Genomic DNA, 13,644 nt, shown 5'->3' on the forward strand with positions numbered 1-13,644 from the left:
TAAGCATCTGCCTTCAGCTCAGGTCATGATCCCAGGGTCCAGGGTTTGAGCCCAGTGTTAGGCTCCCTCCTCTTCCTTTGTACAACCAGCCACCCCCGTCCCCCTCAAGTTGTGTGCTCATTCATTCTCTCAAAATCTTAAAAAAAAAAAATGCTTTTATCTGAACACTTCGGTTCAAAGACTGTTAAACACAAAGAATTATCTGTATTATTCATCTTTCCAACAGATAATTCAGTGCCTATCACATGCAGCACTTCAGTAAAAAAGACAAAATCCCAACCTCATCGAGCTTCCATTCTAGTCATAGAATGTGGGTTATCAGCATTTACAGGGTGTGTGTATGTGTGTGTGTGAAAGCTAACAGGCAGAATCTTAAGTAATGTTTTAGAATTCAAATTTGTCAGTATAACACAGAAGTCTATGATTTTAAAGACCACCTAGCCAATCTTCATTTTGTAACTCAGGTTTGTCGGTTATGGCTTTATAATTACCCCGATAATTATATATGATAGCTAATCTGATACTCTGTTTTAAAGATTCATAGGACAAATAGGTTTCAAGATAAAATTGTATGCATACTACTGGAATAAATACAATGTGATTTATTTATAAATGAGAACAAATTAACAATGAATACTATTTCAAGTTAAAAAGGTGACACTATATTCAATACAGAATACACAACCTTTTATTTTTCTTCAAATTTGGAGTTTTTTAATTATACAAAGATGAGAAGTCAAGGTCTGTAACCTAAAAATATTTACTTATTAAAACTATATTAATACTTTCATAAACTATACAAAAAAGATAATGAGACAAACATGTACATTTATAGAAGAACTGCATGTCAGTCATGCCAGATCCCTGGGAAGGGAATTCCCAGCACAACCTCATTCGTCTGTGAGGACACAGAGCAATCCCTGTTCAGGCACACACATTCAATTCCTTGTTCAGCATGGTCAGCACTCTACTTCTTGATGGTTTCCCTCTGTTACGAATGTGCATGTCCAGTTGTCTGCTTCTTAGAGCAGACATTTACCTAAAAGAAAGTGTTATAACAATCAGTTACTAGTTATTAATTTGGGTTTGCACCAAAAAAATCCAACAATCCCATTTTTTGGAACTGTTTTTCAAAAGACACTTTGATAATAAAATACAATAAATTTTTCAAGGGTTAAAATAGAATTATTTTTCCACATAAGATGCCTGAATAGTAACAAAATATTGGATAAGTTCTGTTTTCTTAAAAAAACTTTCCCTAAGAGGATATTTCAAAATGAAATCTCTGCAGAGTAATTTCAAATTATTAAGTTACCTTCCTCATCCACCAGCCATTGGAGGAGGACTAGGGCCACGCAGATGATTAATTCGACCCATTCTTCTGGGAGGGTTGCCTGGTGGCCTAATAAAAGAAAATTTAATTTCTGCTGTTTAGTAGACATGAAGCGATTCCTTCCAAACACTCGAACAGACTATTTAAAATAGGAACTGCCAATTAGGTCAGGAGTTGAGAACATTCAAATACAGGGACCCAACACTTAATGCACATGACAAAAGTGAGTCAAGCAAGGAATTGTGATGATCTGAACAGTCCTCCCTGTAAATGAAAGCCCAAATGAAACCCAGCTTCCTGGAAATGTAAGCCCAACTTCATGCCACTTCATCTTCTCTGGTTTTCTTTACCAGTGGGAATCCAGATTCTAAAGTAAAATCTCTAGATTTAAGGGTTGTCATCAGTTTTCATCCTCTAATTTGGACTTTTCCCATAGGATATTTGATACACATTTTAGCTTTGTCAAAGTGACTCTAATGATCAAATCAGAAGCAACTTGACTTAATTTACAGCAATGCATTAATTTTATGAAATAGAATTTAAACCTTTATTTCCATGAGCCTATGCCTATCCACCTATAATTTTAACTTAATTAAAATTACAGAGTGGTAAAAATATCTATTATCAATTTAAAAAGCTCTACCCTCTTCCATCATCGTATCTGGAATCAGAGGAACTTCCATAGCCTCTTCTCTTTTTCACATCTTGCTGAAGCAGAGTCTTGAAACTGAAATAAGGGGCAGAAAACAAAAATATCACTTCCAACATTATAAAATGTATCTCCATAGTTTCAGTTATGTGTGTGAGCAGTGACTAAAGTAAACCAACTTAGTTCCAACCCCAAAATTTCTCGAAGCCACCTGGACAACAGCACATAGCACGTGTCCACACAGGTGCCATGATGTGTGGAAGGAAGCCCCCATTCCTTGTCTTTCTTACATGCTAATAACTCTCCTTGACGGAGTCTAGGAGTGACTCTGAAACCAGAGCCATCCCCAACTTCCTTTCTCCACTTTACATCAGCTGTCAGGCCTCGTTGTCTGTTCCTACAGCACTGCACATTCATTTCCCCCACATTTCCCCTGTCAACAGTCTGTCCAATGTTACCCTGCTGAGGGAGGAGCCTAGGGTGGTGTGCCAGAAGCACAGGGCTTCTGGGAAACCATCTGTATGGAATTTTCTTTACTTGTGGAAGGGGAAGAAGTTAAAACAATGTTTTAAAAAAAATAATAGGGAGTAGGTGAGATGTGCGAGACTTTAAGGAAGTTCTGTATTGGGTAACTTAATGCCCCTCTGTCCCACTGTATTTTTCTACAGAACGATCTCTTCCATTCCCCCTCCTTCTACTTGTGCTACATGCAGCCTTCAGATTAAATCACAGTGACAATTCAATTAAGTATAAAGATCGCAGTCTGCCATTCAAACCTCTCTGCCATCTTTCCTGTGTTTCCTCCACTTGGAGTAACTTGCTCTGATGTCCACCTCCCACAATCATGCCCAGCCCAACACCCATTATAATACGAATTAAAGTAGATGAAGGGGCAGTCTCCCACATCTCTGCATCCATGCAGCTCTCTGCCACGTGATGTTCAAATATATACATATATTCCAACTTAGCGTGAGTAAGACTTATTGGTAGGTGATGAATAATTTTCACAAAACAAATAGTATGGGAAAGACCAAAAAATGCATTTAACTAAAAGTTGCTTGAAATTATGGTAAAGTTTAAATTTTTGGCTTCTGTGTCAATTCTAACAATTTAAAAAACAATTTTATTACTTGGGATATTTTGTATCAAGATCAAATACCTCTCCTTGGTTTATTGTATAATCTGGAGTAACAGCTGCACATACACACTAGAGCTGAAACAGCAGAGAGAAAGTGGGGCACTGTCATTTGGCATTAGAATGGGAAGGCCCGGCTCCATAGATGCAGACTGAAATGGTGACAACACCAAGGCTAAGCCACAGTCAAGCTTCTAAACTATCATATTCATACTTGTTAGATGTATAAGTCAGCTTTACCACCACAAAAGTCTTCATTTTCCTTAGCAAAGCTAATAATTAAAAAATATATATTGTAATTAAAAACTGTTTTTGAAAAGCTCAGCTTAAGAACCTCAACATAACGTACCTAATGTACTTCTGTTAACTTAAATAACAGGGCTATTAAGAGCACTGTTAACACTTACAACAAAACCACGAACTCTGCTATTCCCCAGAAGAAATCTGTTATGAAAGATAATCTCCATGGGGACTGACTCCGGCTGTCCAATACTTGTCCTACAGACAAAAAAAAAGAAACTTCAGTTAGAACTATAAATCTGACACAAGATGTATTACCATTCTTAGGGAATTACCACTGAATTACCATTGCTTAGGGAATAGTAAGACTCAGTTTTCAACTTGTTCACTGTTCCAGATGGCCAACACAAGGAAAGGTTTGTTATCTGTGTGTCCTTCAAAAGAAGGGTTCAGGGAAGTAAATAAAGCTCTTTGATCTACAGGTCTTTTAATATGTCAAATGTTTTCCTATGTTCCTAATTTTGGTGAGCGGCAATTCAAGTATTTTTTTCCTCTTTCTAAATTATGGTAAAATACAAATTAAAAATTCCCATTTTAACCATTTTTAAGTGTATAGTTCTATGGTATTAAGTACATTCACACTGTTGTACAACCATCACCATCATCCATCTCCAGAACTTTCTGAATCTTCCCCTAACTGAAACTCACTCTCATTCAGCACTAACTCCCCTTTTCTCACTTCCCCTACTTCCTGGCAACCACCCTTTTACTTTCTGTCTCTATGAATTTGACTGCTCTAGGAACCTCATGTGAGGAATCACATAATATTTTTACTTTGATGACAGGTTTATATGTCTTCATGTCTCACCCATGTTACATTGCAGGTATGTCAAACTTATCCCCCCCCTTTTTAAGGCTGACTAATATTCCCATCATGTGTATATGCCGCGTTTTGTTATGCATACATCTGTTGATGGGACACTCGGGTTGCTTCCACCCATTGGCTATTGTGACAATGCTGGTATGAATGCCAGTGCATGAATCTGTTTATTCAAGTATTTTGAGGAAACAAATGGAATGAGTAAATATAAAAGAATATTCACACCACTTGAATGAGAAATTGTAAAATATTTCACAATGTGAAATGTGAAAACATTTTTCACCTGCAAAGTCTCTTTCCTGTATAAAAAAAGCTGTTTATATATACCCTTAAGATCTTTACAGTTATGGGGCACCTGGGTGGCTCAGTGGGATAAAGCCTCGCCTTCGGCTCAGGTCATAATCTCAGGATCCTGGGATCAAGCCCCAAATCGGGTTCTCTGCTCAGCAGGGAGCCCGCTCCCGCGCGCCCCCTCACCCCCGCGCCTGTCTCTCTGCCTACTTGTGATCTCTGTCAAATAAATAAATAAAATCTTTAAAAAAAAATCTTTACAGTTCTGTTAAAATTTCCATAAATCAAAGAGTCTGGATATTCTAAGTACTGAAGAGAACTTGCCCTGTTCATTAAAATAGCCACAATTCTTCTGTAATTCCACTGTAATGGGATGCTGTTGATTCTAATTATGGATTCCATGTTTGTTTGTTTTTTAAGAGTTATTTATTTACTTTAGAGAAGGAGAAAGGAACAAGCAGACTCCCCACTAAGCGTGGAGCCTGACACGCTAAACCCAGGATCCTCAGATCATGACTTAAGCCAAAATCAAGACTTGGACGCCTAACTGACTGAGCCAGCCAGGTGCCCCTATGGACTCATTTTATCTTAAGCAAAAATGAGGATCTATTTTTCAAACCACTTTTAAATAGTGGAAGCTACAACATGAAAAGTTATAGCTCTAGAGTTTTAGCCTTGATATTAAGAGGTCAGAATATTTTGAAAGAACAGCTGTCAACCACCTCTCCTCTCCATTTTCTCAAGGGCTTCACCACACTGACATCCGCCCTCACAGTCAGGGTCTACAATTCCTCTTTGACTGCCTTACTTTCAAGGATCCATCTGGATCTGAGCTCTCAATGGAGCTACTGACAAAAAAGGGATAAACTTCAAGCCAGTGTGTGGGTGATACGCTCTGGTTCTGCCTCTTACTAGCTCTGCTTCATTGGCTGATATGATATTTTCCTGCTCTGAGAAAAGGTATTTCAAAGCTAGTCAACATTTAGGATTGCTGAAGAAAAAGTCATGTGATAGCAAGAGAAATGTTCTGTCACTGTGAAGTGCTAATAAATTCAATCCTAAGAGAGATCTAACCAGAACACAACAATTCTTTCTTTGGGACTCTAAAGAATCCTCTGCATGCACTTGCATTGTTCTATCTTGCTTTAGCACTTTTCCCTCCTAGCTTCTGAAGGCAGAAAGCTCCCCTCCCAATATCTGCAGAGGGAAATAAGTTGCTTGGATATAACTGGCATTTCTCAACTATAAAGGTGAGATAAAAGGCCTTAATAGAACCTTTATGTTATTTATGTGGATCCACTACTGAGTAAGGGACAGGTGAGGCTAGGTCGGGAGAGGTAGGTAGCGAGCTACGGGATCAGGCTCACAAAAATCACAAAAAATGTGGAGGTGTGAGGGAACCAGAAATAAGGGAACAAACTTGACCACCCTGCCCTAGGTGTCAGAAGTGGGGTCTTGTTATAACAGCTACTTGTGACCAACAAAGAATTACCTGACCCTAAAAAGAAAGTAAGCCATTGAAGGTGTTATTACTAGTCCTTACTCTATGGTGCTATCAATAGAGATGTTAGAAGGATTTAAGTTCCCTGGTTAGCTTTCTATAAAAGAGCAGCCCTAAAAACCCTCAGTGGCAACCCTGTTGGGACCCCTCTCACTCCTGAAAGCTTTTTCTGTATCCCCACTTAATGAAACTCTTATCACTTTACTCATTCTCCTATGTCCACGATTCAATTTTCAACTGCGTGAGATACAAACCTCACTCTCCCACTTCACTATGACAATGCACGTACTACAAAAGACGTACTACAAAGAATGACTCCATAATGCATACATAGAAGCTGCCAGCCTTACCAATAAAGGATATAGCACAAAGTCTGCTAAAAAAAAAAAGTGCCCCAAATAAGATGAAACTCTGATGCTTTTGGGTAGTGTCCATCACCCCACTTGTTTCTGAGATTTTTAACTGGAGGAGGAGGCGGGAAGGCATATTTGAAGAGAAATACAAAATGCACTCAGACAGAAGACTTCTTACTCGTCACCTGCATCCTCTCTGAAGATAAACAGATGATTCAAAGAGAACAAGGACCTAGCTCCACGGATCCTGCTTGCTAAGACTGCACCAAATATCACATGATTCCACCTGAGTCAACCAGGTGGCAGAGGGTTTTGGCAATGGTCTGACCCAGTCATATTGTGTCTTTCCTTTTCAAACACTTAACTATTATTAAGATTCATTTGTTTTGGGGCGCCTGGGTGGCTCAGTGGATTAAGCCTCTGCCTTTGGCTCAGGTCATGATCTTAGGGTCCTGAGATCGAGCCCCCGCATCGGGCTCTCTGCTCAGCGGGGAGCCTGCTTCCTCCTCTCTCTCTGCCTACTTGTGATCTCTGTCTGTCAAATAAATAAATAAAAATTAAAAAAAAAAAAGATTCATTTGTTTTGTTGAAAGGACAAGCTAGGAAGCGAGCGCACAGGGTAGGGACAAAGGGAGTGAGAATTCCAAGCCAAGTCCCCGCTGAGCGCGGAGCCGCAGGCAGGGCAGATCCCACCACCCTCAGTTCACAACAGGAGTCAAATCAAGTGTCCGATAACGCTCAACCGACTGAGCCACCCAGGCGACACTTTCTTTGCAGAATCGCAGAACGAAGTCACTCTCAGATTCTCTACTCCAGGAATAGTTAGTTACCTTTGTTCCTACAGGGGGCGGTGCTTCTTCCTGCGCCCCTTGGAATTAGGGCAGAGAAAAAAATTACGTGTATGACTAGCTACCTACTCCCGGGGGCGGGAGAGGGGGAAGGGAGGGCTATCCCACTTATTCAATTCTCCTTCTACATTATAAAGACCGTCTAGAAGGTAACAGCAAGGACGCGGACCGCAGTCACCTCTGCTCCAAAGCCCACTGAGCCATCCTTAACTACCTTCGTGCGGCCAGGCAACCTACTGCGCCTAGCGGCGTCTCAGAATCTCCGCCCCTAAAATCGGGTAACCAAACGACGACCTGAGCAGGGCTGCTGCCGAGACGGAATGGGTTAATAGCGCGAAAGTTACAACAGCGCCCAGACACGGGCGCCACGCAGACAGACGGCGCTAGCCCTGCTGTCATTACTAGCTAAGGACGTGGGCGCCCGAGAGCAAAGAGCGCGTCAGCGACCAAGCTGGGCGAGGACGCGGGGTAGCCGGTACCGTCGTCAGCACCGGGACCTCGGCTCCCCCCGCCTCCGAGCTCAGAGACGCTCGGCTGACGCGGCGCGGGGCCCAGCGACTTCGGGAAATAGGTACTGGGCCGACGGGCGAGGATGGAAGAAAACCGGGTCCGGCCTCCCAGGCCAGCGGCCGCCCCTCAGGACCCTGCAACTCACCATTCGAGATGTAAACCATCTTCGCCGCTTGTTGCCGGCTTCCGGAGGGACTGACGGGCTTGGCTCCTCTCGGCCTCGGTATCTCCCTCTGCGCCCCGCCCTTGAACGTCACAGTCCGCGGTTAGACCAACCAGCGACGGAGGAAGGAGGTGGACAGAACCCATTGGCTGCTGGGAGGAACACGCACACGACTGCCGGTTTTTGCGTCGTCACGCGGGAGACTTCCGGTCGAGCGAGGGCTGCGAGGCAGGTGACCGGAAGTGATGTTTGGGATTTAACCCGTAAGCGCGCGCTTACCTGCCTGCTTTGGGGAATGGCGCTGGAAGGGTTCCTCTTCCCCGCCCGGTCAGGAGAAACTGTTTTCTGGTTGCTTGCCGGACCCAGGGACGGGAAGGCGAAGCTGTACAGTGGCTTGAAGAAGTGCTGGCAGGAGGAAGTTCCTGAGAATATTCCAGAAGTGTTGATATTTGAGGGCGTGGAGGGCAGTGCTCTTGGGCCCAGGCGGTGACCAAACCCGACGGAGCTTTAGTGTCCCGTTTTCGGAATACATAGACAGGCACCCGTTAGATGTGTTCATTATTTGTAAAACCAGTGTTTCTGCTCTCGGTTGGCCAGAAGCGAATGGGGTTCCTAGCTCCTGTGAGGCAACCCTGAAAATAAATCTGTAGCGCGAGACCATTCTCTTGTTCTTACTGGTGGCCACGTGGCAAACTCAGTCCTGTCTCAAGGCCTTTGTACTTGGCTGCCCTACCCCAAGTCATAATGGCTGTGACCCCCCCCCCCCAACCTTTCCCCCACTCCCAAGTCCCAAGTGCTCAAGCCACGTGTCAGCTCGAAAAGGTTACCCCCTCCGGATCATTACATTTTGTACTTAATAGTGTTGGTTAAGATTTTAAGTATGTCCTCAAGCCTAGAGCAAACATTTAATTTAATATTGACTTTTTGGGGAGCAATTACCCCCCCCCCCTCCAAATTGTGTAATAGGACAATATCCTTTACTTTTTTTGAGATTATTTTAAAAAATATTTTTATTTATTCGACACAGAGAGAGAGCGAGCACAAGTAGGCAGAGCAGCAGGCAGAGGGAGAAGCACACTCCGCACTGAGCAGGGAGCCCTATGTGACTCTTGATCTCAGGACTCTGGGATCATGACCTGAGCGGAAGGCAGCTGCTTGATCGACTGGGCCACCCAAATGTCCCTTCTTTTGAGACTTTTCAGCACAATCATAAAGGATCATTTTTGCAAAAATAGTGGGGAAGGTCATTAATTGTACCAAGGACCGTTTTTTGTTTGTTTGTTTGTTTTGTTTTTGTTTTTTAAAGATTTTATTTATTTATTTGACAGAGATCGCAAGTAGGCAGAGAAGCAGGCAGAGAGAGAGGAGGAAGCAGGCTCCCAGCTGAGCAGAGAGCCCCATGTGGTGCTTGATCCCAGGACCCTGGGATCATGACCTGAGCCAAAGGCAGAGGCTTTAACCCACTGAGCCACCCAGGCGCCTCCAAGGACATTTTTTAACCTGGACCATGTCCCCATCATCCCTGACCTGCTCTACTCTCCTTGCCTTCTAACTGAAATACCAGCTTCCACCTTTGACAGCCTTTTTTTTTTTTTTTTTAAAGATTTATTTATTTATTTATTTGACAGAGAGAAATCACAAGTAGGTAGAGAGGCAGGCAGAGAGAGAGAGAGGGAAGCAGGCTCCCTGCTGAGCAGAGAGCCCGATACGGGACTCGATCCCAGGACCCTGAGATCATGACCTGAGCCGAAGGCAGCGGCTTAACCCACTGAGCCACCCAGGCGCCCACCACCTTTGACAGCCTTAACCAGTTTTTCAAACTGCAGCAGGAATGCTTTTTTAAAAAAATAAAAATCATCTCATGCCCTTGTACCTTTAAGACGCTAAGATTTAGTGATTTCCTATTGCTCTTAAAATGAAATCCAGTTTCTTTTCATGGCCTACAGGCTCATCACGACCTGTCCACTTGCTCACACTTTTCGCTGTACCTTCTGCCCCAGTCCCCATCCATATTGTGCTTTCCCAACATTGCTCTTTTAGTTTCTGGAGCCACCCCCCCCCCCCCCATGTTCTTTCATGCCTCCAAGACCTTGCATGCGCTTTTCCCTCCACCTGGAGTACTCTTCCCCTGGTTCCTCGCATTCCTCACAGATAGCTCCTTTTATCCTTTCGATCTCAGTGTACGTGTCACCATTTCTGAGTACCTTTTCCTGGTCACTCATCTCCATGATCATTTTCTCCATAGTGCTTAACAATGGGAAATTATTTTATTTATCTGATCGTTGATTTTTGTCTCTTTTGAAAAAATACAGGATCTAAGAAGTCAGGAACCCCACCTGCCTTGTTGCCTTTTAGACCTTCAATTTCTATCATGACCCTTGGCAGATAGTAGGTACTCAAATATTTGTTGGTTGACCTGGGGGTAGGGAGGATTGGTGGGGTTGTTGTCTTTCTAAAAGTTCCCTGAAAAATTCACCAGTCAAGAAAGGAGGAAGGGAACTAACATCGGGATCTCTTGAGTACCAGACTCTGCTAAGTTACCTCTTCCTTTCCATTTCTCTGTCTTGATCATTTCTTCCCGAGATTTAATGCAGTGATCTCCTAGTGAACCACCTTTAGCTTGTCCCACTCCTTTTTATGGTGTACGTAACTGCCAGTTTAATCCAATTTTGCCTCCTTCCTGCTACCAACCTTCACTTTCTCCCACCCCTGCCACCTAATAATGCCCAGCCTCCCTGGTGTAGCACTGATGGATTCCCTGATGCAGCTCACATTTATCTTCCTGACTTCTAATTTCCTGATAGACCCCTTGTTGTCCAGCCTGTTGCTCCTGCTCATGTGTTTCTTCTTGATGAAAATTTTCCCCACTTCGTAAAATCTAATCCGTCCTTCGAAATGAGACATGTTCCTATCAAATGACATAATGAATGTGAAGGGACTTTGCAAATTGAAAAAAAAAAACTGTAATTAGTAGCAAGGTGGATGGGGGACAAAGATAAGATTTCCTCTACTTCCCTAACCTACAGTGTCTAGAACTGTATGTTAACTACTAGCCACATTTGGCTGTTGCGCAGCTGAAATGTGGTTAGGCTGAATTCATATGTGCTGTGCATACAAAATATACAGTAGATTATAATGATTTAAAAGGAAAAAATGCAAAGTATCTTATCTTCTTTTTTTTTTTTGTTTTTAAGATTTTATTTATTTATTTGACAGAGATCACCAGTGGGCAGAGAGGCAGGCAGAGAGAGAGAGGAGGAAGCAGGCTCCTCACTGAGCAGAGCGCCCGATGCGGGGCTCGATCCCAGGACCCTGAGATCATGACCCGAGCCTAAGGCAGAGGCCTAACCCACGGAGCCACCCAGGCACCCCTTATCTTCTTTTTAATATTGATTACATGTTGAAATTATATTATTTTGGCTATTGGATTACATAAGATATTTTAAGATATTTTATTAAGAGTCCCTTTGCTTGTTTCTTTTTGCTTCTTTAATGTGACTGCTAGAAAATTTTAAATTATATACTTGGCTTACATTTATGGTTCACATTACATTTCTGTTGGATATTGCTGGTCTAGAATGAAGATATTGGCTTGGCACAGAAAAGGCACCCAGTGGGTCACCTTGGTGGCTCAGTGGGTTAAAGCCTCTGCCTTCGGCTCAGGTCATGATCTCAGGGTCCTGGAATCGAGCCCCACATCGGGCTCTCTGCTCCGCAGGGAGCCTGCCTCCCCCACCTCTCTGCCTGCCTCTCTGCCTACTTGTGATCTCTGTCAAGTAAATAAGTAAAATCTTAAAAGAAATGAAAAGGCATCTGATGAGGGAGCAGGAGGGTGGCTGAGGACAAAGCAAAAGCTGGCACCTTGCATCCCCTTTCCACCCACTCCCCTCAGTAATATGTGTCACATTCCTCAGGCACCCCTGACTGCTCTAAAAGAAAAACAAATAGTTAACTTGCAGAGATCACAATCCTGCAAGGCAGGAGTCTCCCTTGGTTTACAAATGTCCTTGAGATTTACAACAAAGAAGTTACCTTATCAAAAGCCCAATTTCCAAAGGCACATAACTCAATTCCTCAAGCCCTAATGTCACCCTTCTCCATAAAAACTGAAGGAGGCTGAGGTAGAAGGAAAAGTAAGTAAAGTTAAATTTCTTCTAAACCCAAATCTCACTAACAAGGACACTTGATAGGAGAAATGTGAAACTTTAGATCTCCAAGATAGTGTCGAGAATCATTCCCAAGCATATGGCCCACTGATAGACATCTAAATGGTCTCACAAGAAGATTTTTACTACTAGTAATGAATAACCTTTCTCCCAACAATAGCTAGCCCTTCAAGGTCCTGGAGACCTTGCTACCAAAATTCCTTAGAGAATAACATCACCCTCTTTGTCCTCACCTACCCAACTCCTGTGTATATAATCAGCCATTCCTCAGGATAACGGCGCAGCAGCATCTCTGTCTGCCCACGGGTCCTGTCCCCCTGCTCTAATAAACCACCTTTTTGCCCCAAAGACGTCTTAAGAATTCTTTCTTAGTTGTTGGCTCCGAACCTCACCCCATTGAACCTCACTTAGGTTCAAGAACTTCATCAGCACCCAGTAAATATTTGTTGAATGAATGAATGAATGGTCTTAATACTGGATAATATTTTAGTCTATGTGCTGCCGATGTCAGCATCACAATGAATAATACACAGGGTTTTATATATTCTGTATGTCAGACACTGTTCTATGCACTTTATTTATTTATTACTTCATTTAATCCTTACAATAATAAAGATAGCTAACATTTATATAGCACTTACCCTGTGCCATGCAATATTCTAAGTGCTTTTCATGTATTAATTCATTTACACTTCAATCTTATTAAGTAAGTTCTACTCTAATTCCCATTTACAGATGAGGAAACTGAGTCACAAAGAGCCCAAGTGATCTGTCCAAGGTCATACAGCTAGTTAAGCAAAGCAGAGGTTAAGACCAAGAGTGTGGCTCTGTAGCTTGTGCTCTTGACTCCTGTACTATAATATGTCTCCACTCAGTAACAGTTATTAAAACAGTAGTACACAGCATAGAAGGGGAGGTGGTTTCTGGAGATTGAATGTGTCTCAGTTTTCTCAAAGTTGCAAAGTAGCTTCCCCTGGGTTTTCTAAACATCCCAATGCTTAAAATTCCCTGGGGCATCAAAGTTAATCACCTTCCCATCTCTGCACCAATCCCCTGGCCAGAGGGCTGGGCTGTTGTGAAAGCTACCTCAGGAGCTGGGGTCAATCCCACTGAAACTATGTGGTTTGGGAATTGAAGAGGGGTAGTGTTTACCACAAGGTAGTGAAGGGAAGCTGGGTTGCATCAAAACAACAAGACGCCCTCAATACTGCCTTTAGGGAACATGGAAGATACTTGACAGATATATTCATTATTAACTTTTTTCTTTAAAGATTTTATTTATTTATTTGACAGAGAGAAATCACAAGTAGATGGAGAGGCAGGCAGAGAGAGAGAGGAGGAAGCAGGCTCCCTGCCAAGCAGAGAGCCCAATGCGGGACTCGATCCCAGGACCCTGAGATCATAACCTGAGCCAAAGGCAGTGGCTTAACCCACTGAGCCACCCAGGCGCCCCCATTATTAACTTTTTATGGGTTTGTTTTTACAGTTATTGTCTTGTATTCTTTGTTGCCTTCAGGCTCAGAAATCTTAGCTCTTTCATTGTCTCATTTTTTGACTAATCCTTAAAAGCAGATT

The 13,644-nt window shown here is 42.8% G+C and overlaps 1 protein-coding gene across 1 annotated transcript; it reads right to left on the reverse strand.

The window, feature by feature from the left end:
* Positions 1–1,311: 1,311 nt before the first annotated feature.
* On the reverse strand, positions 1,312–8,036 carry SELENOK (selenoprotein K). The gene is made up of 4 exons (XM_059161211.1): positions 7,886–8,036; positions 3,525–3,615; positions 1,977–2,060; positions 1,312–1,402 (listed from the first exon to the last, which is right to left on the reverse strand). The coding sequence occupies exons 1-4, from the start codon at positions 7,902–7,904 to the stop codon at positions 1,312–1,314; spliced, it is 285 nt and encodes a 94-aa protein (XP_059017194.1). The 5' UTR covers positions 7,905–8,036.
* Positions 8,037–13,644: the final 5,608 nt, after the last annotated feature.

The sequence above is a fragment of the Mustela lutreola genome, chromosome 2, assembly GCF_030435805.1.
Source record: "Mustela lutreola isolate mMusLut2 chromosome 2, mMusLut2.pri, whole genome shotgun sequence".
NCBI lineage: Eukaryota > Metazoa > Chordata > Mammalia > Carnivora > Mustelidae > Mustela > Mustela lutreola.